This window comes from Hibiscus syriacus, unplaced genomic scaffold (genome assembly GCF_006381635.1).
Source record: "Hibiscus syriacus cultivar Baekdansim isolate YM2019G1 unplaced genomic scaffold, ASM638163v2 tig00110402_pilon, whole genome shotgun sequence".
Classification (NCBI taxonomy): domain Eukaryota; kingdom Viridiplantae; phylum Streptophyta; class Magnoliopsida; order Malvales; family Malvaceae; genus Hibiscus; species Hibiscus syriacus.
In genome coordinates, this window is record NW_024062722.1 from 1,587,077 (window position 1) to 1,614,343 (window position 27,267).

Here is a 27,267-nt window from a genome sequence, read left to right on the forward strand (position 1 = left end):
TCATATACATATGCCAAGGATCAAGTATGTGTCTCACCAGACCTCACACATGTTCCAAAGAATACATATATGTCCCGAAGGACCACATAGACCCTCTACCCTTGGCATGCCAACTATACCTATAGTTCTCATTTACATAACATGGGCTTTCACAATTTATCTTATTTGTATCACGTAGACATATTATTTTCATACCTTTATCACATAACTCATATAACTTTTTCTTGCATATTCATGTCCCATAATGCATAGGGTATGGATTCATGTCATATATCATAATATGAAATACTATCATGTATCAAAATATTGAATCTAGACTTATCACAAGTCTAGAACTGAATAAAATACATATTCATGCTATGCATATGCACTCACCTAGATTTCTTTGTCTTTCCCTCGATTAATCCTACTTGTTGATGGTTCCGGAACTCGTTTAGGCTCAATATCTACATAGTAATTCATTGATACTTATTAGTATACTAATTAATATATTCTAAACTATCATTTCTTAGGCTAAAAGAAAAGCCATTTTCATCTTTTAATGGAGGTACGCATCGATGCACTACACCATGCATCGATGCATAAATCTTATTCGATGTTTGTATTTAATGGGGATGCATCGATGCATAAATTCTATTCGATGTTTTCTTTTTAAATTAATGCATCGATGCACTGCATGTACATTGATGCACCTTAAACAATTTCTAGAATTTATCATCGATGCATCGGTGCACAATGAATGTGCATCGATGCACATTGCCCAGAATTGTCATTTTAGCACGATAATCTCTTCTTAGTCTACTTAACACTTTATATTTTCCCTCTTTATATATCCTTAACTTGCATACTCTTACTTAAACTAATTATTATCCATTCCATACTTTTGAAACTTAAAAATCCAATTCTCCATATAGAATTTAAGAATCTAACCCAAATTCCAACATGTTCTAATTTGAATTCTAACACCTCATACTTCTTAGTTAGCTTTATGACAAGTCAAATTCCACTTCTAATTCTTATTAGGAACTCTAATCCAAGATTTCACTTTTCTACTTCATTTATTTAATTCTTCATATTCTCCTCATCTTATAGTTTTAAGATAATCTAAGCTTTCCTTAAGCTTAGTTATCAACTAAGGATCAATAAGAAACATTAAATTCATCAAGAATTTAATCAACAAGAAAACTCACCTTTAGCTTGGCTTCACGGCAGAGAAGGAGAAGGAAGAAGAAATAAATATCCAGAACCTTGTTTCTCTCATTAGCTTTCCAAGTGGTTTATTAAATATCCTTAAGAAACATTTAATTATTTCCTTGTCAAAAGACTCATTTGCCCCTTTAGTTCTCCATGCTTTGCTAATTGATCCTACACCAAATATTTCAATCAATTCCCTTAAATTTCAATTTATCAACTTTGATCGCTAAATTATAAAATTTCATAATTCGATCACTAACCCGGTATGGAGGATGTTACACATTATACCAGATTGAGGAAGAGATTCAGTCCTTAACAGATGAATGTCAACATTATATTTTGACAAAGTATAAAGAAAAAATAGGACATTTGAAATTAGTTTTGATTATCATACGAAAACCCTATTTTACTCCTACAAAAAATTCAAGACCGTTGAACTTTCGTGTCGCCATCAACTTCACATTTTGAAGCACTTGGATTACACATATTTGCCTGAGACTTTGATTCAAAGTAGGTGGACTAAGTATGCGAAGGCTTCTGCACCCAGTTATGTTGACTTGAATGTGCCTCAAGAAGTGATGTAAATGGCAAGGTTCGCTGCTCTACGTTCAACGTCAAGTAGGTTATGCTACATTGCATTAAAAGACATATGCGTCTTTCAAAACCGCAAGAGATGATATGAAAATACTAATAGAATAATTTGAAAACTCGTTTGGTTTGAATGATTCAGTCAACCAGAGCAGTGTAGTAAACAACGTTCACGACCCTCAACGAAAATAACGCAAGAGAAAAGAAGTACCGAATAACAAGGTCGAGAAGAAAATTAGGCGATGTGGGTACTGTAACGGTGAGGGACATAACAAACTAACATGTCCTCAAGTCAAGCTCAGTTTGAATACAAGCACACAACCTATTGTGTATAAGAAACATATACAACAACCTATTGCTAACCTTTCTCATCTCATACATAATTACATTCACATACAAAATTATGAATCGTATGTAAAATTATAAATCTTATACAAAATTAACCCTATATTAACAAAATTTCCCCTCTTATTCTAGTTTGATTGTGGCTTACGAGACCATTTAATGTTTCATCCGCATCATCACATAAATGCCAAACAATCTGTAGACTATAGTCTCCCGCAATCATGGTCAAAATCAGTTCTATAACTGGGATTATCCAGGTTAATCATGTTGAGTGCATAGACAATAAAACCTGGGGGTCCAAATGGTAAGCTAGGAATTGGTAAGGCAAGTATCCTTTGAGAGTTTAGGGTTTAGAGCCCTCCAACGTAAGGAGTTCATGATTAAACATTACGTATAATAGTTGTATTTAGGTGTTGAAGAATTGTTCTTAATTTTATATAAGGATAATTGTTATGATATATGTTCATGTTTCGGGACCAATTAGTTAGATGCGTGCAGTAGCCTATATCCTCGAGGTAGAGCACAAGAAATCTAGCACTTAAAGATTTACCAAGTGGTAGCATTTGCTCTGAATGAAGACCGAACCTAGAATCAACTTTGCAATTATGCCTATCATGCTGAAGAACCTGCTGAAAATAGGATTTTTACACAACTACAAGCATTTTAAACGCTAAACCCAACTCTTCACATGGAAAATTATACAAGAGAGATGTCAGAGTTTCCCATAAAATGATTGACATCTCTGTTGTATAATTTTTCATGTGAGTAGTTGGGTTTAGGGTTTAAAATGCTTGCAGTTGTGTGCAAATCCTATTATTCAGTAGGTTCTCTTCAGCATGATAGGCATAATTGCAAAGTTGATTCTAGGTTCGGTCTTCATGCAGAGCAAAAACTATCGCTCTTGGTAAATCTTTAAGTGCCAGATTTCTTGTGCTTTGCCTCGAGGATATAGGCTACTACACGCATTTAACTAATTGGTCCTGAAACATGAACGTATACCATAACAACTATCCTTATATAAAATTAAGAAAAATTCTTCAACAACTGAATACAACTATTATACGTAATGTTTAATCATGCACTCCTTACCTTGGAGGGATTTAAACCCTAAACCCTCAAAGAATACTTACCTTACCAATTCATAGTTTACCATTTGGACTCTACAAGGGGTTTTATTGGCTATGCTGTCAACATGATTCTGAGCTTCCTTTATCGATTCGCATTCAGTCAGACTGTAGAGATTTGAATCAATTAAATTAGATTAAATACTTTAATCCAATTACTATTTCAAGAACAATTACATGAATACATTGATACTTATTGGTCGCTTTCAATTTTCTTCAATATTGATACGCTAGGGCTCCATTTGAAGGTCATCATCTTCGCGAACAAAGATTGAACTTTCAACCTATAACCATTCACAAACAGCAAAATTTAAAACCTAACCCCTCTTTCTGAAGACTTTCTAAAAAATTAAGGTTTCGACAATAGACCTAACGAACACAAGAAGGGAAAATAAAGTGTCCAATCTGAAAATCACTACCATAATATCGATAAATTTACATGAATAACTGATCGTAACTGTTATGAACGCTGGTATTCGTCAGAGTGGAAGAGAAGAGAACTACCTTTAGGGTTTATCGATTTAGGGTTTGTATAGCGTTACATATAAATAATGAAGGGAAAAATGCGTTATTTAAATAGTATCGACACAAATTTAAAAGTGTCGATACATTATGTTGGCCTATTCTCTCATAAAACTGATATATTTATACCTGTTACATTATAAATTTACCTATTACGTTATAATTATCGGTTTCGATGTTTTTGGGATCGATACAATTTCAAATGTATCGACACTTTGTTCCTGCACCCTGTTTGGCATTCATTATGGACAAAATGTATTGACACAAATCTAAAATGTGTCGATACATTATGTTCACCTATTTTCTCATAAAACCGGTAAATTTATACCCGTTACATTGTAAATTTACCTATTACATTATAATTATCGATTTCGATGTTTTTGGGATCGATACTTTTTAAAACTGTATCGACACTTTATGCGTGCAACCCTTTTGGCATTCATTTTGGACAAAAAGGATCAACACAAATTCCACAAGTGTCAATACATTATGTAAACCTATTCTCTCATAAAATCGGTATAGTTATAACGGTTACAATTTACCTATTACATATATGGGTTTCGATGTTTCTAGGATTGATACTTTTTATAAATGTATCGACACTTTATGCATTCACCATTTTGGGCAATCATTCTGGACAAAAAGTATCGACACAAAATTCAAAAGTGTCGACACATTATGTAGACCTATTTTCACATAAAACCGGTATATTTATACTGGTTATATTACAAAATTACCTATTACATTATAATTATGGGTTTCAATGTTTTTGGGATCGACACTTTATGTGTGCACCACGTTTGGCATTCATTTTGGACAAAAAGTATCGACACAAATTCCACAAGTGTCGATACATTATGTATATCTATTTTCTCAAAAAAACGGTATATGTATACCGATTACATTGTAAATTTACCTATTATATTATAATTTTCGGTTTTGATGTTTTTGGGATCGATACTTTTTAAACATGTATCGACACTTTATGGGAAACTTTAAGTTTGGAAACTTTATTTGTCGATACATGTTTGTAAGTTACCAATATTTCTAAGTATGAAAACTTTGTTGTGGAGATTATAGAAAACGATTCTTTAATAATGTGTTTCTATACATTTGCACGCAGATGTACAATACATTAATAACTAGTATTGATATTTCAACAATCCTCAAATGAATATGTATACAGAAAAGCAAATATGGATATAAAAGCCCGACCAATCAACCGACAACGATTCGGAGATCAAATGTCGTTATATATTCGGAGCAATCAACCTAAATGAAACATGAGGGAAATCCCGACCATCATAGTTTTGAGTAACAAGTAGAAATACTGGATATGCGAAGAATGTCTTCCGAATATTATCCATTTCATCTAGCTCGTGAAAATAGGATAACAGTAAACCGAAACAGTCTGAGAGAAACATAGCTGATGTAGAAGCAGTTGCATATTTAAAATCTCGAAGGCGGTCTATTTGGTTCTCAAACATTTAAAGAATCAGAAGCATTTAGGACTTATGATTTGGGTGGTACACGGGTAATGCAACAAAATGCATCAAAAAATTCTCGATAATTAAACGCTAGATCTTTTAATAATAATGTTAAAATAATTGAAGATACACACGTAAAGCATAAGTACCAGTACAATTAACAATGTAAACGGATAAAAGTTCTTCGGTATAGTGAAAATAGCCGTAAATGACAAGTATCGACGATTGTCATGTACGCCTATTACCATTGCACCGGTAGAATTTTACCGTTTACATTGATAATTTAGCAAAGTATCGATAGTTTATACACGTGTACCCTTCAATTATTTTTGTTATTATTACAAGTTGTAGCCCTCAATTATCAGGATTTTTAGTTGCCATTTGTTGCATTTCCCATATACCACCCATATCATACGTTCGAAATGTTTCTGACGCTTTAATTTCAGAACCAAATGCATCACCGTTGATATTTTAAATCTGCAGCTGATTCTACATCAAGTATGTTTGGCTAAGATGGTTTTAGTTTAGGGTTAACCTACCTCAGTGAGCTGGTTGAAATGGATAATATCCGGAATACATTCTTCGGATATCCAATCTTCCTGTTTGTTAACCAAAAATTACGATGGTCGGGATTTCCTCGCGTTTAAAGTTTAAAAAAACAATTGAAATTAGGAATAATCAATGATAACATGCATATTAGCTAAGTTAATAAGTTTTGAAAAAAGGTAAGTTGTTACCTTATAAATGAAATTTGAAACACTCCCGATGCTTCCATTGAGTAAGTTGTTGTTTGGATGGAACAAAGGCTCGGGCTAATATTTATAGAGGAGCCGAAATTTATATTGAAACTCAAACTCAAATTGAAATTTAAATTCAAACTCCAATTACATATGAAATGAATTTGAAATGCAGTGTTAAATTGAATATGGAAATTGCATAATTGATTCATACTGTTCAAGTAACATGCGTTATAAACCATCAAGCGGGTAAAAGACAATATTGATTGAGTTCAAAGCTGAGTTGTGAGTTGATGGGGTTATCACACTTTGGGAATAAAGTACTCACATGGAAGAGATAGATAGGTTGTTTTGTTATGCACAACCCATCCCATCCGAATGAAGATATACACACAATATAATCAAACCAAAACATACATACACAATAAATTTATACATAACAATGTTCAAATAATGTACCCACAACGAAATTAATCCGATGAAAAAGGGTTATTTCTAACGAAGTCCGGAACATTAGGCGCCTTCAACAAATTTTCCAAATACTCTCGTATGTTACCGCCTTTTTCTGAGGACATATATAAATAATTTCAATTATCAAACAAATGAGGTGTAATTTTACTAACAATAAACTAAATTCGCATAAGCAGGAATAAATTTGTGTCATACCTAGAGCATTGTCGCCCGAATGGGAAGCAGCGTCAAAGGAATGTGGATATATGTAATTGTATTTCTATATAAACACATAAATTGTTAATCAATCAATTTTTAACTGGAAAAACATATTGCATAAATGTAACTTACCAGATTATAAATCATTTTTTCTGGTGAATCATCGACCAACAGTGTATTTAGGTCGTTAAAATAAGGAAACACGTTCTAAACATCATTGAGATCTTTACAGTAGGTAACATTATCGTATGTTTTGCAATTTGCTTGATCCTGTTCACAAACAGTCGAACATAAATATGTAGGAATCATAGACAAATAAAAGTCAGCAAACTGTAATGACATTCATCTTACCCAAGTGAATAGAAAATGGTCACACATCAAAGGTAGTTTCTGAAGTACAGGGTCGATGTTATGCCTGAGATTGTAATCAAGTTTGAATGTTAACATTTAATTGTATATTAACGATTTTGGTTACAGTAATTCAATTGCTCAACAGTTCTAACCTCATCTTGAAAGACCAAATGACAACAACAAAGTTGTCTACACAAAAATGCATAAATTAATATAATCCTGTTCTGAGGATGACATCTACAACATGAAGAAAACTAGATTAAAGTTCTACGCTTATATGTTAAAATAATGGATACAAAAGAACAGAATTAAAACCTTTTGGCTGTCTTGGGAAGTAGGCAAGGACACCATTAACATAAAAAATTACAAGTTTTCTTGCAAGCGGCGTTGCAGACACGATATACTTGTTTGGATCATCATAATCATCATCATCTTCATCTTCATCGTCATCTTCATCTTCATTGACCTCTTGGTTGTCCACATCTGTTAAAAGAAAATAAAATACATTTCAGAACATGTAAATGTTTAGAAACATAAAAAATTAATTACCTAACTCATTTGATGTCGTTGACGTAATTCGTCACGCAACATGGAGACTTCATCGCGCAATAATGAAATATCGGCTCGCATTCCACTCACAAGGGAATCAATATGCTCCCCATAACCGTCTTAAATGTGACCTCCTCTCTAATTAGAGCTTCTGGAAATCCTTCCATCATTGCGTCTCTAATTGGTTGGTCATCTTCATGGTCAATGGGGTCCATTTCCTCCCTCTCTTGATATAATCCGACATCCTTGACACGCTTCCAACCAAATTTTTCAACAAAATCATATCCTGCTTTTTTAATAAATAACATGTAAATCTTGTGGGTTAATCAAACAAGGGCGTCATGCGAAAAATCAACTTCTTTCTTATTCAACAGATGGGTGATGACACATCCATATTATAGTGAAGTTGAAATTGTTGCTCCCTTTGTGACCATATACAATTGTATTAAATATCAGTTTAGCAATGTTTGGAGCCCTTTCGGATTTATACTTTGCTATCCACCAATAATCGTTGTCTCGAAGCGTTGAATGTTTTCCCCTAGTAGGCCGGATATACCAAGTGAGCATTTTGTGAACACTCTCGACCTACATCTAACACCTAGACCCTCCGCAATAGTATCCGGATATATATATATATATATATATATATATATATATATCATTCCCCATGACATGGGTATTAATTCTTATTATATTAGTCTTATTAGGCTTGTGCTGTAAGGAAGCATTGTTGTCGAAGACTCTAACTAGGTTGGGGTAATATTTTGATTCTACACCAAGGAATTCAAGCCAACCCCAAGATGTAAATGTGGATTTAAAACTAAATGCGTATTTATCATCTAACAAGAAACCCAGGTCAATGACACGTTCGAGACGAATCTTCTTTACTTTAAAACTCCTATGCCATCTTTCTTTCTCCATATCGGATCTAAAGTTCAGAGTTTCGAAAGACCTGATTTCCTCAAAAGAAGTGATTATTTGAGAATGAGGTTGTGGTTGAGAAGAACTAGGTTGAGAAGAACTTTGAGAAAGACCAAGCTTCTGACACTGATGTTTTGGAGCCATTTTGGGTGTGGATGCTATTACATTGGAACACAAACACATTTAGGAAAAAAAAACTCCAATCTGGAAATCAACCAAACCCATAAAATATCGATAAATTTACCTGAATATTTGATCGTCACTGTTATGAGAACGTTGGTATTCGTCAGAGAAGAAGAGTTCTTTTCTGTCTTTAGGTTTAGGGTTTATCAATTTGGATTTTATATCGATTATAATCTATAAATAATGAAGGGGGAAAACACGCGATTTTTAAAATGGTATCAACTCAAATTTAGCAATTGTCGATACTTTATGCTGACATATTTTCTCATAAAACCGGTATATTTATACCGGTTACATTGGAAATTTACCTATCACATTATAATTACCGGTTTCGATGTTTTTGGGATTGACACTTTTTAAAAATGTATCGACACTTAATGGGTGTACCCTTTTGGCATTGTTTCTGGACAAAAAGTATCGACACAAATTCCAGAAATGTCGATACATTTTCTAGACCTATTCTCGCATAAAACCGGTATATTTATACCGGTTACATTGAAAAATTACCTATTACATTATAATCATGGGTTTCGATGTTTCTGGGATCGATACTTTTTATAAATGTATTGACACTTTATGCGTGCACCATATTTTAGGCATTCATTTTGGACAAAATGTATCAACACATACTTAAAAAGTGTCGATACATTATGTAGACCTATTCTCACATAAAACCGGTATATTTATACCGGTTATATTACAAAATTACCTATTACATTATAATTATGGGTTTCGATGTCTCTGTGATCGATACTTTTAAAAAATGTATCAACACTTTATTTGTGCACCCTTTTGGGCATTCCTTCTGGACAAACAGTATCGACACAAATTCTATAAGTGTCGATACATTATGTAAACCTATTCTCTCATAAAACCGGTATAGTTATACCGGTTACATTAAAAAATTACCTATTACATTATAATTATGGGTTTCGATGTTTCTGGGATCAATACTTTTTATAAATGTATCGACACTTTATGCGTTCACCATTTTGGAAAATTCATTCTGGACAAAAAGTATCGGCACTAATTTCAAAAGTGTCGATACATTATGTAGACATATTCTTACTTAAAACCGGTATATTTATACCGGTTATATTACAAAATTACCTATGATATTATAATTATGGGTTTCGATGTTTTTGGGATCGATACCTTTTATAAATGTATCGACACATCTGCTTACCTATTTTATGGAAACTTTACGTTTGGGAACTTTACGTTTGGGAACCATACTGAACAAAATGTTGGAAACAAATCTTTGTGTTTATTAATTTTGTCATTAAAAAGTCTATTTTTACCACCTACATTGTAAATTTACCTTTTACTTAAAGTTATTGAATTTTGTAGTTATTGGACATACCCTCAATATGGAATGGCCATTCAGTGCCGCACATGATGAAAATTATGATGACATTTGGAATAATGCAAACAACAATCTCCATATATTGTAAGTATCAACATGACTCTTACTGTGTATAAGAAACATGTACAACAACCTACTGCTAACTTTTCTTATCTCATACATAATTACATTCACATACAAAATTATAAATCGTATACAAAATTATAAATCTTATACAAAATTAACCCTACATTTACATCATCGCTTCCTTTTGTTATTCTTGTGTCTCATGACAGCTTTTGTTATCTCCTCTCTTAGTTGATTTTGATTGTGGCTTACGAGATCGTTTAATAATCGCGATCGATCCCACTGTCCAACAACCTATATTCAAATTGTCAATACGTTAAGTATTATAAACCACAACATTCAATCTACGACTTTTAACAATTTAAGCGCAAACGAATTTTTAATTTCACTTACAAAATCACCAGTTGCCCCTGTAGAATCGATCGATTCCATTCGCATCATCACATACATGCCACAATCATATCTGTTACAAAATTTGAATACCACACATGTCAATTATGAAACCTACATAAATTAAGCTTTTTATTTATGATAACATCTCATACCCATTCACTTGCTCATTCATCTTATGCTCCACAAATTTGAAATTTTTCAAGGGGCGGTTTCCTAGAGATCCACATGCTTCTACCCAATTGCGTTTCTTATTATAACTATATAATATTTTCATCTGCATTAAAAATATGAAGTTATGATCCAAACAAATTATGCATTATAATTAACATAATTTCCTTTCATACATACCAATCTCTTAGCATCATTCACTCTCTGTTCAGCTGCTTCAGATGTAAATAAACTATCATATAATGTTGCAACACGATCTCTACCATATCTGACACCAACATATACCAATGTGAATTATAGTAGTTTATTATGATCATGATCTGCAACAAATTTCACACCCAATTTGACAAAATTCAATATTCTATATCCGAAAACATCATTTGCAATTCGTATGGTGTGTTATCTTCTCACATTCGGTGAATTTCACATATTTACACAATATGGGACCCCAAAAGTTAGCAATATCCTCAACCCTTACTTTGTTGTTGGCATCCAACGCCTATTGCTATAATTACGTGACAATCATTATTAATTTATCGTCTATAACACTACTTTTCAACATTTATTAATTTAACTCACTGCTAAGTGGTATGGAAGGTAGCCAATCCTCCGGAGTGACTTTTTCGAATCGTAGCATACTGTCCAAGCGAGCAAATCAATAACCTAACAAAATAAAATTACACAATCAGAACATATTCAATAGGTTTTAAGATTTTGTACTTTCTACTTACCACATCGCCAACACATTCTGTAGGCTTCAACATTGCAACGTCGGATACACTAGCGAATTGATTTTCCATGTAGATTACAAAATATCTGTATGAATCATTAGGATTAATATCTTTGTCATGAAATATTCAAATATCACTCACAAAGCAATATATTTTACTTACCCCGATTCTAACCCACTATTCCATAAATAATCACAAATTGCAACTTCGAGGTCATCAATTCCGCTTGGAATATACGCTTTTTCAACCTACAATTTTGCATACAAATTTTCGTCACAACAACATGATAAAGATCAAATTAAGTTTTCTTTTATACAACTTACCTTCTGCTTCTTCTTCTGGGGTGCAGGATATTCCGAATCCAAATCTGCATCTATAACACTCTCCGGTGTATAGATCACATCGACATCATTCCTCCTCATTTCCTCCATCTTTTCTTCTTCCTATTTTTTTAGTTCATCGTATTTTTGCTCTACATAGCTCTTCATCTTTTTTATTTCACCCTTCAATTTTTCCCCTTCATCCAAGTATTCATCAACCACCCCCTTCACCCCCGTAAGTTCACTCCTCAATTCCATAACCTCATTCACTACTCCATCAATTTTTTTCACCCGTCACCATCTTAAGTTCACCCTTCAACACCTCAACTTCTTTCACCACTTCACCCCTCAACACCTCAACTTCTTTCACCAATTCACCCCTCAACACCTCAATTTCTTTCACCACTCCATCTATTTTTCCTTCCACTTCCCCCTTATGCTTCTCAAGTGTCTCTTCGACTATTGATTGTCTTTGCATGATATCAAATTGGATTTTTTATCAGCTAATTCAGACATCAAAATGTCGAATTTACTCTGTTTTCCCTCACTGTCACCCCCTCACCGTCATCCCCCAATACAACCATCTCTCTCTTCCTTCTCCTCTGCCTCCATTCCCTCCTTACCAATAACCTTCAAAATTATATTGCAATATTAAGACATTGATTATATTCTGAATATTATTTAATTACATTTATTACCCTTTCTTGTTTCCTCTGTCTATCCAACTTCAACTTCGCCATCACTCTAACCACCTCTTCCCTCCCCCATTCACGGATGAGTGCCACTTCAGTTCTTTCATAATCCGGCACTGCCTCACAGCCCGACCAAAAATCGAACAGTGCAACCTGCATTTATAATAAAATTTATAATTTTATATAATAACTATACTATCATTTTATATATAAAAAAAATAAAAACGTTCTTCAACTCATTTACCTCTAAGATTGCTATGCACCCTTTCTTTGGCTTCCTTTTTAAAAGGTGATTATTGATTCAATCAATCTCGAATGGACATATTCAGCCCAATTGAATTCACCCTTCAAGCCTTCATCGCAAATGAGCTTCATATAGTCCTTGTTCGTTGACGTATCACCCGTTGGACAAAGAAAGATCCCGATAAGATACAATAGAACTTCAGCCTTCAGCTCATCCCCCCCGTAAGATCCACTTTTGATTTCCTCTTCAAGTTCAGCATATGTCACCTTCTCCTTCAAACCATATTTGGAGGCAAGTGTTTTCCAATTCTTACTCTTAGAGACTTCTACAACACTTTTGCCTTCATTTCCTACCCCCAAGACGGCTACAGCACATGGGATCCCCAGAGGAAATGAAAAATCACCATATTTAGCAATACATTGTTCGACATCAAATTGCGCCATCAAGGATCGACACAATTCCCTCCGAATAGGTCGATCCCTTACTCCTACCAACGATCTAAACCCCATTTTCCCAATACATTCAAATGACCCTTCTCCTTAAGGTGTTTAATTAATGAATTCACCCTTTTAATGCTGCACCTTGTCGACATTTCCTACATTTTTTAACAATATATAATGTTATAGTTCTTATATATTTTGTACCAACGTATTTACAAGTTTAATGAATACCTTCTTTTTATGTGCTTTCCTCCATTCTTTGTATTCTTCATTATCCATCTTTGACTGTGCGATGTAAGGTTCCTTATCAGCATCACTCATCGAATTCCATTTCTCCAACACATCATTTCTCAACTAATATTAAGCATAAACATTTCTTAATCAATACATTAACGCTAAATAATACTCAATGTCAATTTCAATTTACATATCGAACCGATGTGTTCACCACCTTCCTTCATCCTTTGGCATTCAGTTATACTGTCAACATTTAAAATTTGTAATCAATTTAAAGTTCTTAAATACTTTAATTCAATTACTATTTCAACAATAATAACAAAAAGACATTGATACTTACTAGAAGTACATATATCCACCCTTTGGTTGCTTTCGAGTCTTGACCTCAATTTCAAAGTCATCTACGCCACCAATAATTTTTCCACCCATTGACTCCATTTTCCTTCATATATCAGTTTACGCAAATCAAATCAAATACTTGTTACATACACTTTATTCAATATACAAATATAAATAACTACTCTTGTGGTAAAATGGTTTTCTTCAAAAGAATTTGAATGGCCACTACAAAATGTGTCGACATATTTATACAACCTAAAATATAATTTTCTACCTATAATATTATATACAGGTATCCATATTAATTTTCTACCTATAATATTATATAATCGGTCTCAAATCCTTCTTGGCTTCGATTCGAAATCCTCAAACTAAACCTAAAAACCCTAATCCCTATTTCCTTCAAACGAATGAGAACACTCAATACTCCAAGTATCGGCACATTTATACAACCTATAATATCATTTTCTACCTATAATATTTAATAAAAGTATCGATATTTATATTTTACCTAGAATATCACTTTCTACCTGTAATCGGTCTCAAATGCTTCTTTACTCCAAAACCCCAAACAACACATAAAAACCCTATTTTCGATTACTGTAATAATAAAAAAAACTAGGGTTTCGACAACATACTTTTCGATTCGACTGCAGAAACAAACAAACAAACTTCGCTTTAGAAACGCCTTCTGAAATGCAGCAACAATTATGCTTCGATTTCAAAAACTCGTCCGTTCTATCTATTTTTCAGAGGATGTTTAACTATGCCCTTTATATTTTCACAGGATATGTTATTTATATTTAATCGATACAACTACAAAAGTGTCAATACTTTTATATCAGGTGTCGATACTTTCGATAGTATAATTACCTATTTCTTTGAAAGTATCAATAATTTATTACGCGTACTTATTAAAGTATCGACACTTTCAATATATCCGGTAGCGTTTTACCGGTTTTGTCATTTCGAGACCGATTTTATCATATTTTTACATGTTATATCGTTGTGGACCGATACATTGTTATAAAGTATCGACACTTTATAAGTGCTAAAACTGTTTCTCTTTTACATTCACAAAGTGTCGATACTTATATTAAAGTATTGACACTTTAAATACATCTGGTCGCTCTATATCGGTTTTGTCCTTTAGAGACCGGTTTTGTCATATTTTTACCTGTTATATCGTTTTGGATCGATACATTGTTATAAAGTATCGACACTTTATGGGCGCTAAAACTGCTTCTCTTTTAAATTCACAAAGTGTCGATACTTATATTAAAGTATTGACACTTTCAATATATTCGATCGCTCTATACCGATTTTGTCCTTTAGAGACCGATTTTGTCATATTTTTACATGTTATATCGTTGTGGATCGATACATTGTTATAAAGTATCGACACTTTATAGGCACTAAAACTGCTTCTCTTTTAAATTCAAAGTGTTGATACTTATATTAAAGTATCGACACTTTCAATATATTCGGTCGCTCTACATCGGTTTTGTCCTTTAGAGACCGGTTTTGTCATATTTTTACCTGTTATATCGTTGTGGATCGATACATTGTTATAAAGTATCAACACTTTATAGGCTCTAAAACTATTTTTCTTTTAAATTCACAAAGTGTCGATACTTATATTAAAGTATCGACACTTTCAATATATATGGTACCGCTTTACCGGTTTTGTATTTTCGAGACCTGCTTTGTCATATTTTTACATGTTATATTGATGTGGATCGATACAGTTTTATAAAGTATTGACATAAACCGACAAGCTAAGTTCGTCGGTTGCCAAATTTGTTAATATTTCTTCATGATTTAGACCTACTACATTATTATTACTCAACATTTCCGGTAGCGCTAAACCGAATTTATTAAATATCTTTTAATGTATCTGGTAACACCGTATATTAACCCGTCTTTCCTGAGACAATCCACCAACTCATCAATTTATTTTGATTATGAATGCCCTGAATTTGTTCGATCAATTGTGCTGACTGATGCTATTTATAATTAATGCACATTTCGTGTTATTTCAACAAAAAAAAAAACATTTCCCCTCTTAAATTTAATGTTTAAACTTTCAAAAAATAATTGAACTATCATATTTTTAATCGAATTAATTTTTAAATAAAAGTATTATGAGAACGTTAAATCAATAATTTTGACATCACATTTAGTATATAATAGTTTTGTGTACTTCATTTAATTTATTTAACTATTTATATAAAAAATTGAAATTATGGGTAAATTACGCGTTTGGTATCTAAACTATCAGTTTTGATCCGTTTTAGTACTTAAATTTTCATTTTTTAAAACCTTACGTAAAATTTAGTTTTTGTTTTATTTTAGTACACCGCTATTAAAAACTCTTACGAGTGTCTCTAGGTATGATAGGTTGTTTATGTCCCCCACGGACTAAGTCTTACTATTGCATATCGTCAACTCTTACGGGCCTTAATCATGTCAAATCTAACCATCCGAAGTGAGAAGTATCAATACCCTACTTGTAGTATCGATACCCTAGGATCAAGTATCAATACCCCTATGAGTATCGGTACAAAAAATACATTTTGTTGCGAAAAAGGGACCTCAGTATCGATGCTGTCACACTGAGTATCGATACTCCCAGCTAAAATCCCTATTTTCCCTATTTCATCCAGTATCGATATTGTTCATCCCAATATCGATACTCAAGCACTGAAATGTTTTATTTCGGCTCAAAAATCACTCAAAAGTCATCCCAAATGGCGTGGCTTGGTTTAGTTTATAAATTTATTATAAAGATTTAGTAAGTTGTTTAGGGTCTTAAGTATCATAAAAATATATTATTAACACCTCAAACGTGATTTGTTTGAGAAATCAAAAATAAACCCTAAAATACTCGAATCACCAAATATTAGCAAAGTCTACAAATTTATGAAAACTTAATACTCCAAAGGATTAGAAATACACTACCTTGATGTTTGAATCCTGAAATTAAGCTTCTTGCTTAGCCACACTCCTTTCCTTGGTGATGTGGATGAAAACTGTAACACCCGTACCCGACTCGGATACGAGTCCGAGGTGTCACATTGACCAGTCAAAGTATATACTTTTATAAAAACCATAGAAAATTTAAAACTTTTCTTTTCTATAAAGTAATTCTTTTACATAAACATATTTAAAACCTCAACAGACTCTATCAGAGCGTATATATATAATGACTTAGTTACATGCCAATATACTAAATTATATGACAAGACATACTTTACAAAATATTTCTGATCTGAACGTTGCGCAGAGGTATACTGCTTTACGAATCCGAAGCTTGATCTTCTGACTTATCCACCCTACGTGTAAAACACTTACACGCTAAGTCATAAACTTAGTGAGACATGTAAATACATAAAGTAAACTAACAAATGCATGAACATCCCATATAGCACATATTATACTTATATACCTATTAAACCCATCACTTACCGGTTTATCCTTACTTATTTACTTATCATTGATTCAATTCCATCATATGAGAATATATTGAACATAAACATATAATATAACTTCAAACACAACAATACATGGATAATTACTATGATCATATCATACATAACCATATCACATCTCATATCACTATTACCCATATACACTTGTTACCATTATGATCATATAATCCTAACTTATCACTTATACATATCGCATATCACATGTACCATTTTACGAGAAACACACATATCATTATATCAAATTATGGTTTCTTTTCAAAGCTCAAGCACACTATTGAGAACTTAAGGTACGTGAGTACATAGAGGTTGTGCACTATGCTGTCACCATAGCTCGTATAAATCCTACTAGGAGCGCGTAGAATTTGTCCCGAAGAACCATGTAGATGTCCCGAAAGACCACATATAACACATATGTCCCGAATGACCACTATGTCCCGAAGGACCGCGTAGACCCTCGACTCTTGGCATGCCAACTATACCTATAGCTCTCATAACACATGACATGGGCATTATCTTTTACCTCATTACACATTCATATATTCATATCACATAATTCTTTCACATAGCTCTTTATCACATTTCATATGATCACATAGTCACGCAGTTTACTTTCACGTAGCATTTTCCATGAAATTCACATTATTCATCCTTTTCACACATGGTCACATCACATATACCTTTTTCTCATATGCATATAACATATTATTTCTTATCTTTTAACATATATTACATATGCATATAATCTTATGTCTTATTATCAATATCTAATCTATCTTATTCTACTAATATATCATATAACATTCTAATAGAAGCACATATGAGTCATATTATTTTCATATATATTTTATCATATATTTCATGATTACATGACCTATTATCATAATACAGGCATTTACATAGTTCACACATAAAAATACATTCAACAATTAAACATATACATTTATTCATATACCATACATCTAACACCATATCACTACATGTTTTTGCTTTAATACTTATATTATATAATATCGGAATTAGACTCATCGCAAGTCTTAATTCCTTAACATAACGTACACTTACTATCATGTACTCACCTGGTCTCAATGAACCCTCTTAAACTCTTATTTCCGTTGCGTATCTTACTCTGTCAACCTATCTAAACTTTACTTTCGATCGATGTCTACACAATCATATATATATATATGCTATCAGTATCCAATTAATATACTTTTAATCTATCATTTCATAGACTGAATAACGATTTATTTCATTTTCCATTGAAGTGCATCGATGCATTCTTTAACAGGTGCATCGATGCACTACCATGCATCGATACACAATTTACATTCGATGTTTCCATTTTAAGGGGATGCATCGATGCACTCCTCATGTATCGATGCACCAACTATACTCGATGTTTATTTATTTGAGAGTGTATCGATGCATACAACCCAAAAATGACATTTTAAGCCTGAAAATTCTTACTTTAACCTCAAATTTTACTTATTAACCCCTCCTTATGCCTTAAAACTTATCTATACATGTATAAACCTTCTTATAACACTATAACACTTCATCATCTCACATAATTCACCATAGTTCTTGAATCAAAGAATTGCATCTAATTTTTACATGTGTTCTAATTCAATTCTATCATCTCTAACTTCTTAATTAACCATTTGACAAGTGAAATCCATCTTTAGAACTTCAAAAACCTTTCCATAACAAAAGTTCATTTCTCAACCCTTAATCAAATATCCTTTTTAATTCTCTCCTTTTGGTGTTTTAAGCTTATATAAGCTTTCTTTAAGCTTATATAAGCTTTCTTTAAGCTTATATAAGCTTTCTTTAAGCTTATATAACACTCAAAGAATAAAACACAACTCAAATATTCAAGAATTAACCATCAAAATTAAAACTCACTTTTGAGGCTTAATCATGAACACACAGGAAGAATAAAGAAAGAAGAAAAAAAAGAGTTCCATATAACTCTCCAAACCCACGTGTTTCATTTTTATAAAAGGGAGAAAATATCTTTTAAGCTAATATTACAATAATGCCCTTATAATCATTTCATATTTACCCTTTCATCCAATAATGAAATATTCATATTAAAATTCTTGAAATTTCAATTTTTCCTAAATTGATCCCTAAATTTTAAAAATTCACATTTTTGTCACTAACCCTGATTTCAGGATATTACAAAAACCCCTAATTTTCTTTAGCTAGGATTAAACCAAGAATTTGATTCTTTAAAACTTTGTTGCAAGGGGATTAAGAACGAAAATGAAACAAGAAAAAGGTTTAAGACGTTACCTTGGAGCTATGGCTACTTAGAGAATATGAAGGAAGAAGAAATGAAGAAGAGGAAATGAAGAAGAAGAAATGAAGAGAAGAGAAATATGATAAGATATAAACCCCTATCTTTACAAAATGGGAAATTGCACAATTAGTCTTTTCTTTTTTTACAATTTAAAATCCCATTTTTTGTGGCTAATTGGGTCCAAATCCAAACCCAATTAAGCTAACAACTTTACTTATGAATTTCACGAGGTCTACTTACCTTTCGGGTAAACTCGAAACTACTAGCCCATAATTTAGGGTGTTACATTCTTTGGTTGTGATCTTCTAATAAGATATAATTCTCTTGAGTATAAACTATCTGATGGGGATAAGAATAAATACGAGATTATCTATTTTTTGGGAAACATAACTCCTTTATATAGCTGATTTAAGAATCTATTATTGTCTATACTTATAACTTTGTCCCTCATCGAATTATAAATACAATTTTAATAGTATCTACACTTTTATTTCCATGACACTTTTAAAACCGTATGACTTTATAATATAATTTGACACTTAATTTATGTCATATTTAATAATAACAATATACATTATAAATATGTGCCCATAATTATAGATTTTAATCCAACACGTGTCATTTAATGGATGAAATTAACGCTGTTGATGGTCTGGACACCTAAAATAATAATGTTTGTAACACTAAACACTGGAATGAGTCAAAAAAATATTTTATGCATCTATTCGTGAAAAGCGATATTATTTAAGATTTAAAGTGTCGGAGTCGTTTTTAGTTGTAACCAATATTTTTAAAACCGGACCGGACATTGAACCGGTGAAGGTATTGGTTCACTGGTTCAATCGGGTTCAACTGCGGTTGAACCGGATTTTATATAAAATAATATTTTTTTAATTTTACATAATATTCAAAGCAATATTAATATATATGTAACACTTTTTTTAAGTTTACAATATTAAAAGGTATAAAAATATCACAAGTCATAACATATATAAATTAAAAACCATAAAATCAAGTGAAACAAAATGATTCAAATCAACTATAACATAATATTTAAGGTAAAACATATTAAATAATAAATATAATTATATAACTATAATCAAAAAAAAAATTGGGGCTTAAAAATCATAACAAATGATGTCATTTGATTTATTTTTTTTAAAACAGTCCCGCATGGCTAAGAAACATAGAAGAGCATCCCTAAAGTTTAAAGAGTAAAAATATGAGAACAAAACAATCCCACATGGCTAAGAAACATAGAAGAGCATCCAACTTACTTCTATAAATAATAGAGGTAATTTGACATTTAAAATAATGTAACCTTTTGGTGAGCACAGAGAGAACTATTCTTTCGTTTCAATTGAGCTCAAATTTTAGGCTTCAATCGAACTTCTAAATTTTTTTTGAGTTCGAGCCTTTTCGAGTTCAAGTTTTAATATTATATTTCGAGTTCGAGTTGAACTTGATAATTTTTAACTCGTGAGTTTTTGAGTCAAGTTGAGCTTACTTTTAAAGTTTTCGAGTTCGAGTCGAACTCAACAATACTCGAATTTGACTTGGCTCGTTGAACAAACGACGTTGTTTGGTTTAATTTTTTTTAAAAGAAAAAAAGTGAATCGGTGGTTCAAACCGGTTTTATCGGTTTTCAGCCGGTTCATCCCGATTTTACCGGTTTTCAACCGGTTCATTGCCAGACCGGTTTTATGAGATAACCGGACTGGACATGTCACCGGTTCACGGTTCAACCGGTTGAACCGACTGATCCGATCCGATTTTGATAACCATGGTTGTAACTAGTGGGGGAATGCTCTGGGCGTAAGTTAGTGGGTCTTTCTTTCCTAGGGACTTCCTTCTCCATTCTTCGATTTCTTTCTTCGATTTTGTTTGGGGGTGTTGTTTGGGGGGTTCTAGTGCTGTTTTGCATAGGTTGGAAAAAGCTTTTCGAGGTCCAGAAGGCACATTACACTTGATTTCTTCCCCCGGTGTTACAGAGGGCTCTATTTCTGTTCATCCCCCTGTCGAGGTTCTGTATGAGGGCATCAATATTTGGAGGCATTCGTTGGCGGGTCAATTCCTTGCTAGGCCGTGAAATTTCGGTTTGCTTCAGAAAGTCATATATGCTCTTTGGAAGAAAATGAGAGAAGTGGAAGTCTAAAACGGATTAAAACTGATAATTTAGGTGCTAAATGAGTAATTTACCCAAAGATATTTTTACCCGTTCTGTCTTAAATGAGAAATAGGTCGATTACCTAAGTAGCAAACACAAAACGGTGCCGTTTATACCATTTCAGTAAGAGAAAATCGCCTCAGTGACCAAAAATGCCTTATAATATACGATTTTAACCAACTTTTTTTGGATTTGCGAAAATGACCAACAAAATCGCAACGCGAAATAAAAATCGCAACGCGATTTAGAAAATCGCAACGTTGAAAAGAAAATCGCAACGGTCAAAAGAAAATCGCAACGCGATATTCCAAGAATCGCAATGCGATTAAGAGAATCGCAACGCGATCTTCCAAGAATCGCAACGCGATTCAGAAAATCGCAACGCGATTCCAAGAATCGCAACGCGATTTAGAAAATCGCAACGCGATTAAGAAAATCGCAACGCGATTCCAAGAATCGCAACGCGATTCAGAAAATGAGTAAATTCTTTCAAAAGCTATTGTATTTGTTTCTTTCTTAAGAATTTTCTCTAAAAAGATAGTATCCGCGCGGACGTGTCGAAGACACGTATTACCACGACCACGACCACGACCACGACCACGACCACGACCACGACCACGACCACGACCACGACCACGACCACGACCACGACCACGACCCGAGACGAGACGAGACGGCGGCGGCGGCGCGCGAGAGTCCCCCTTGTTCTCTTTCACTCAACAAGGAAATGGGAAATCCAAGCCTTAAATACTCTTCCCAATAGTGTTTCCAATACTATGTGGGATTGAGCATTACTCAACACTTCAAAGAAAATATAGCAATTTTTGTAGCATGTTTCCCGCTTAATCCATATTTAAAAATATTAAAACATTTTATCATATTAAAACTATATGTACAAGTTTGAATTGAAATGTAGATATCTACAACTCTTTTAATTCTCTTGATAAAATGTTTTAATATTTTTAGATATGGATTAAGCGGGAAAATACTACAAAAATTGCTATATTTTCTTTGAAGTGTTGAGTAATGCTCAATCCCACATAGTATTGGAAACACTATTGGGAAGTGTATTTAAGGCTTGGATTTCCCATTTCCTTGTTGAGTGAAAGAGAACAAGGGGGACTCTCGCGCGCCGCCGCCGCCGTCTCGTCTCGTCTCGGGTCGTGGTCGTGGTCGTGGTCGTGGTCGTGGTCGTGGTCGTGGTCGTGGTCGTGGTCGTGGTCGTGGTCGTGGTAATACGTGTCTTCGACACGTCCGCGCGGATACTATCTTTTTAGAGAAAATTCTTAAGAAAGAAACAAATACAATAGCTTTTGAAAGAATTTACTCATTTTCTTAATCGCGTTGCGATTCTTGGAATCGCGTTGCGATTTTCTTAATCGCGTTGCGATTCTTGGAAGATCGCGTTGCGATTCTCTTAATCGCATTGCGATTCTTGGAATATCGCGTTGCGATTTTCTTTTGACCGTTGCGATTTTCTTTTCAACGTTGCGATTTTCTAAATCGCGTTGCGATTTTTATTTCGCGTTGCGATTTTGTTGGTCATTTTCGCAAATCCAAAAAAAGTTGGTTAAAATCGTATATTATAACTTTTTTTTGGTCACTGAGGCGATTTTCTCTTTCAGTAAATTCACCGAAGAAGATTCTGGATCGACAGTTGTTCAGTTAAGGAGCAGGGGTAAAACAGGGAAAATACTTTTTTTTTTAAAGAGAACGAAAGAGAAATCCAGAACCCGCGCAAAAAACCGATTCCAAAACCTTCCACTTCATCATCTCTCCCTATATATATATTTCACCCCTTTGCAATCTCTGGTTATAAGTACGAATCCAAGCTAAATTTTGAAAAACAATAATCGATTTACGGCATCTTCAATTGTGCGCTCGCTTTCTTTCTTCATATCGGTGATCGTTTGATATCAGACAGCGATGGCGGACTTGCATATGGGAGCAGAGTCGGAGACCTTCGCTTTCCAAGCGGAGATCAACCAGCTCCTCAGCTTGATCATCAACACTTTCTACAGTAACAAAGAGATCTTCCTTCGCGAGATTATCAGTAACTCTTCTGATGTACGTATTTTTCTTCGTTAATCTGTTCCTGCTTGTTTGCTCGGAAGGAAAAAAAATAACAAAAGAAATTTTCTGAGGATTTATATTGTTTCTCATGTTTTCTCGCGGCCGTTTGTTTAGTTTTGTTTTATTTCATAATTTGCTCTAGATATACTTACTTGCTGTGCTGGCATGGTTTTACGATCTGTCTGTTTGCGGAGGAAAATAAATAAGAGTGGAAGAAGATTTGTTAGGAGTTTGTATTGGTTATCATGTTTTCGCGCAGCATATTGCTAGTTCCATAATATTTTGTTTCAGGTTATCAAAAAGATAATACTTATACAAAAAATTGACGTTTGAGTGTATTTTGTTGAATATTGTCTGTTTGGCGAGTGAGAAAGAACAGAGAGAATTTTGGTTTAGACCTATAATATTCTGTTCTTTTCGGTTTGCTATTTCCGGTTAGGGAGAAATTGATATGCCGTTAATTACTTTACTAAATTGAAAGAAAAAAAATGAAAATGAAAATTAACATTTAAATTTGTTTTTTAATGCTTTCTAGCGGCAGCTTGCTATGCTCTTTATCTGGTTACGGGTAGTATTATGATATATTGTTTTATATTGTTTTTTTATTGTTTTGTGGATATTTGAACATCAAGATGACGTTTCTGTGTTGAGTATTTGCTGGTTATAGTGTGTTTGGCTACCGAGAAAGAACAGAGAGATTTCTGATTTTGATATCTTATTTTCTACTCTTATGACGGTTGTGGGGAAACTGGTATTTTAGATCTAAGAATCTGACATGTTTTGATTTTTGGATATGCATAGGCATTGGATAAGATTAGATTTGAGGGCTTAACAGACAAGAGCAAGCTCGATGCTCAGCCGGAGCTCTTTATCAGGATCATCCCAGACAAAGCTAATAAAACACTTACCATTGTGGACAGTGGCATTGGCATGACCAAAGCAGGTATATAAATGTAGCAATCTTTTCAAATAAATTCTATTTTTACCTATTCTAATTGGATTTACTATTCTCTAAATGTTTTTGTTCAGATTTGGTGAATAATTTGGGAACCATTGCGAAATCTGGAACGAAGGAGTTCATGGAGGCATTACAAGCAGGAGCCGACGTCAGCATGATTGGTCAATTTGGAGTAGGGTTTTACTCTGCTTATTTGGTGGCGGAGAAGGTGATTGTCACCACAAAGCACAATGATGATGATCAATATGTCTGGGAATCTCAGGCTGGTGGGTCTTTCACCGTTTCGCGTGATGTGAGTGGAGAACCTCTTGGCAGAGGTACCAAGATCACCCTGTTCCTTAAAGACGATCAGTTGGAGTACTTGGAGGAGAGGAGAACAAAGGATCTGGTGAAGAAACATTCCGAGTTCATCAGCTATCCAATTTACCTTTGGACTGAGAAAACAACCGAAAAGGAGGTCAGTGATGATGAAGATGATGAAACAAAGAAGGAAGATGAAGGGGATGTGGAGGATGTCGATGAAGACAAGGACAAAGACAAAGACAAGAAAAAGAAGAAGGTCAAGGAGGTAACCCATGAGTGGCAACTCATTAACAAACAAAAACCAATTTGGTTAAGAAAGCCCGAAGAGATCACAAGAGAGGAATATGCATCGTTCTACAAGAGTCTCACAAATGATTGGGAGGATCACCTCGCGGTGAAACACTTCTCTGTTGAGGGGCAGCTTGAATTCAAGGCCATCTTGTTTGTTCCAAGGAGAGCCCCGTTTGATCTGTTTGACACAAGGAAGAAGCCGAACAACATTAAGCTCTATGTCAGGAGGGTGTTTATAATGGACAACTGCGAAGAACTCATTCCCGAGTACCTCTCATTTGTCAAAGGTGTTGTGGACTCTGATGATCTTCCGTTGAACATCTCTCGTGAAACACTGCAACAGAACAAGATTCTTAAGGTGATTAAAAAGAACCTGGTGAAGAAATGCATCGAGATGTTCTTCGAGATAGCGGAGAACAAAGACGATTTCGCCAAGTTCTACGAAGCTTTCTCCAAGAACATCAAGCTGGGAATCCATGAAGATAGCCAAAACAGGAGTAAGCTTGCCGACTTGCTTCGATTCTATTCTACAAAGAGTGGTGACAACATGACCAGCTTGAAAGACTATGTTACCAGGATGAAAGAAGGCCAAAAAGATATCTACTACATCACCGGAGAGAGCAAGAAAGCAGTCGAGAACTCGCCATTCATCGAGAAACTCAAGAAGAGAGGATACGAAGTGTTGTTCATGGTCGACGCCATCGATGAATACTGCATCGGGCAACTGAAGGAATACGATGGGAAAAAGCTGGTGTCCGCTACAAAGGAAGGACTCAAGCTTGACGAAACCGAAGACGAGAAAAACAAGAAAGAGGAGAAAAAGAAGTCCTTTGAGAAACTCTGCGGGACAATCAAAGAGATACTTGGAGAGAGAGTGGAGAAAGTGGTGGTGTCCGATAGAATTGTGGACTCTCCTTGCTGCTTGGTGACCGGAGAGTACGGATGGACGGCCAACATGGAGAGGATTATGAAAGCTCAAGCTCTGAGAGACAATAGCATGAGTACTTACATGTCTAGCAAAAAGACGATGGAAATTAACCCGGACAATGGCATAATGGAGGAGCTGAGGAAGAGGGCTGAAGCAGACAAGAATGACAAATCGGTGAGGGACTTGGTGATGCTACTGTACGAAACAGCACTGTTGACATCTGGTTTCAGCTTGGATGATCCCAACATGTTTGCGGGAAGGATCCATAGGATGCTGAAGCTGGGCCTGAGCATTGATGAAGGAGACACTGCTGGTGAGGATGTTGATATGCCGTCTTTGGAGGACGACGCCAATGAGGAAAGCAAGATGGAAGAGGTTGACTGAGGAGCATAAAGGACTTGGACACTGGAATCATGTGTGGTCGATAGCATATCTGTATATGCAAAGCGCCGTCGTTGCGTGTTAGGTCTAGCTTTTTATGGGTCGTTAGTGGTTTGTCTCATGCCATATAGAGTTTTGCTTGGTTTTCTTTTTAGGTTCATAATCTACTCGGGTGCTATATTGTAGCTAAATAATATTATCTTGGAATTTAATATTATAAGAATGTTATTATTGAACGTAAATCGTATATTTAAATTCAGTTCGAGAGTTAAATTAGGATAATTCAATATGATAATAGATATATCATTTTTATCTATAACGTTAAATTCAATCTAAAATAATGAAAATGGCAAAACGTTTAATAAGAAAAAAAGACTCCAAATGTGTAAAAAGGTAAACAAAAACATATAAAAACATGATATTATGTACACAAAAAATTTTGACATAATTGACGCGCAACATATTCAGAATAATTATGAAATTCAATTAATGAAAAGTAATTCATTTAAAAATTAAATTAAATAATTAAATAGTCGTAAATTAAAAATATAATGATAAATTCAATCTCGAATAAAAAACCCTGTAAAAGTAATACAAAGACATGCTAAATTAACATATAAAAACATCCACTTATTGTAAGAAGATGAAAAATAAAACTTATTAAATTAAAAAGTAGAAAATCAAAGGTACAAAAGAAATATACA

At 33.9% G+C, this 27,267-nt stretch overlaps 1 protein-coding gene across 1 annotated transcript; it reads left to right on the plus strand.

Moving 5' to 3' along the window:
- Window positions 1-23,470: 23,470 nt before the first annotated feature.
- LOC120123624 (heat shock protein 90-1-like) lies at window positions 23,471-26,587 on the plus strand. Its single transcript, XM_039142472.1, has 3 exons — window positions 23,471-23,696; window positions 24,504-24,645; window positions 24,732-26,587. The coding sequence occupies exons 1-3, from the start codon at window positions 23,556-23,558 to the stop codon at window positions 26,564-26,566; spliced, it is 2,118 nt and encodes a 705-aa protein (XP_038998403.1). The 5' UTR covers window positions 23,471-23,555; the 3' UTR covers window positions 26,567-26,587.
- Window positions 26,588-27,267: the final 680 nt, after the last annotated feature.

Bases quoted from the DNA above. Each gene is read 5' to 3' on its own strand.
- LOC120123624 (XM_039142472.1), top strand. From the start codon at position 23,556: ATGGCGGACTTGCATATGGGAGCAGAGTCGGAGACCTTCGCTTTCCAA. The intron at 23,697-24,503 runs GTACGTATTTTT...GGATATGCATAG, and splicing joins TTATCAGTAACTCTTCTGAT to GCATTGGATAAGATTAGATT. The intron at 24,646-24,731 runs GTATATAAATGT...GTTTTTGTTCAG, and splicing joins CATTGGCATGACCAAAGCAG to ATTTGGTGAATAATTTGGGA.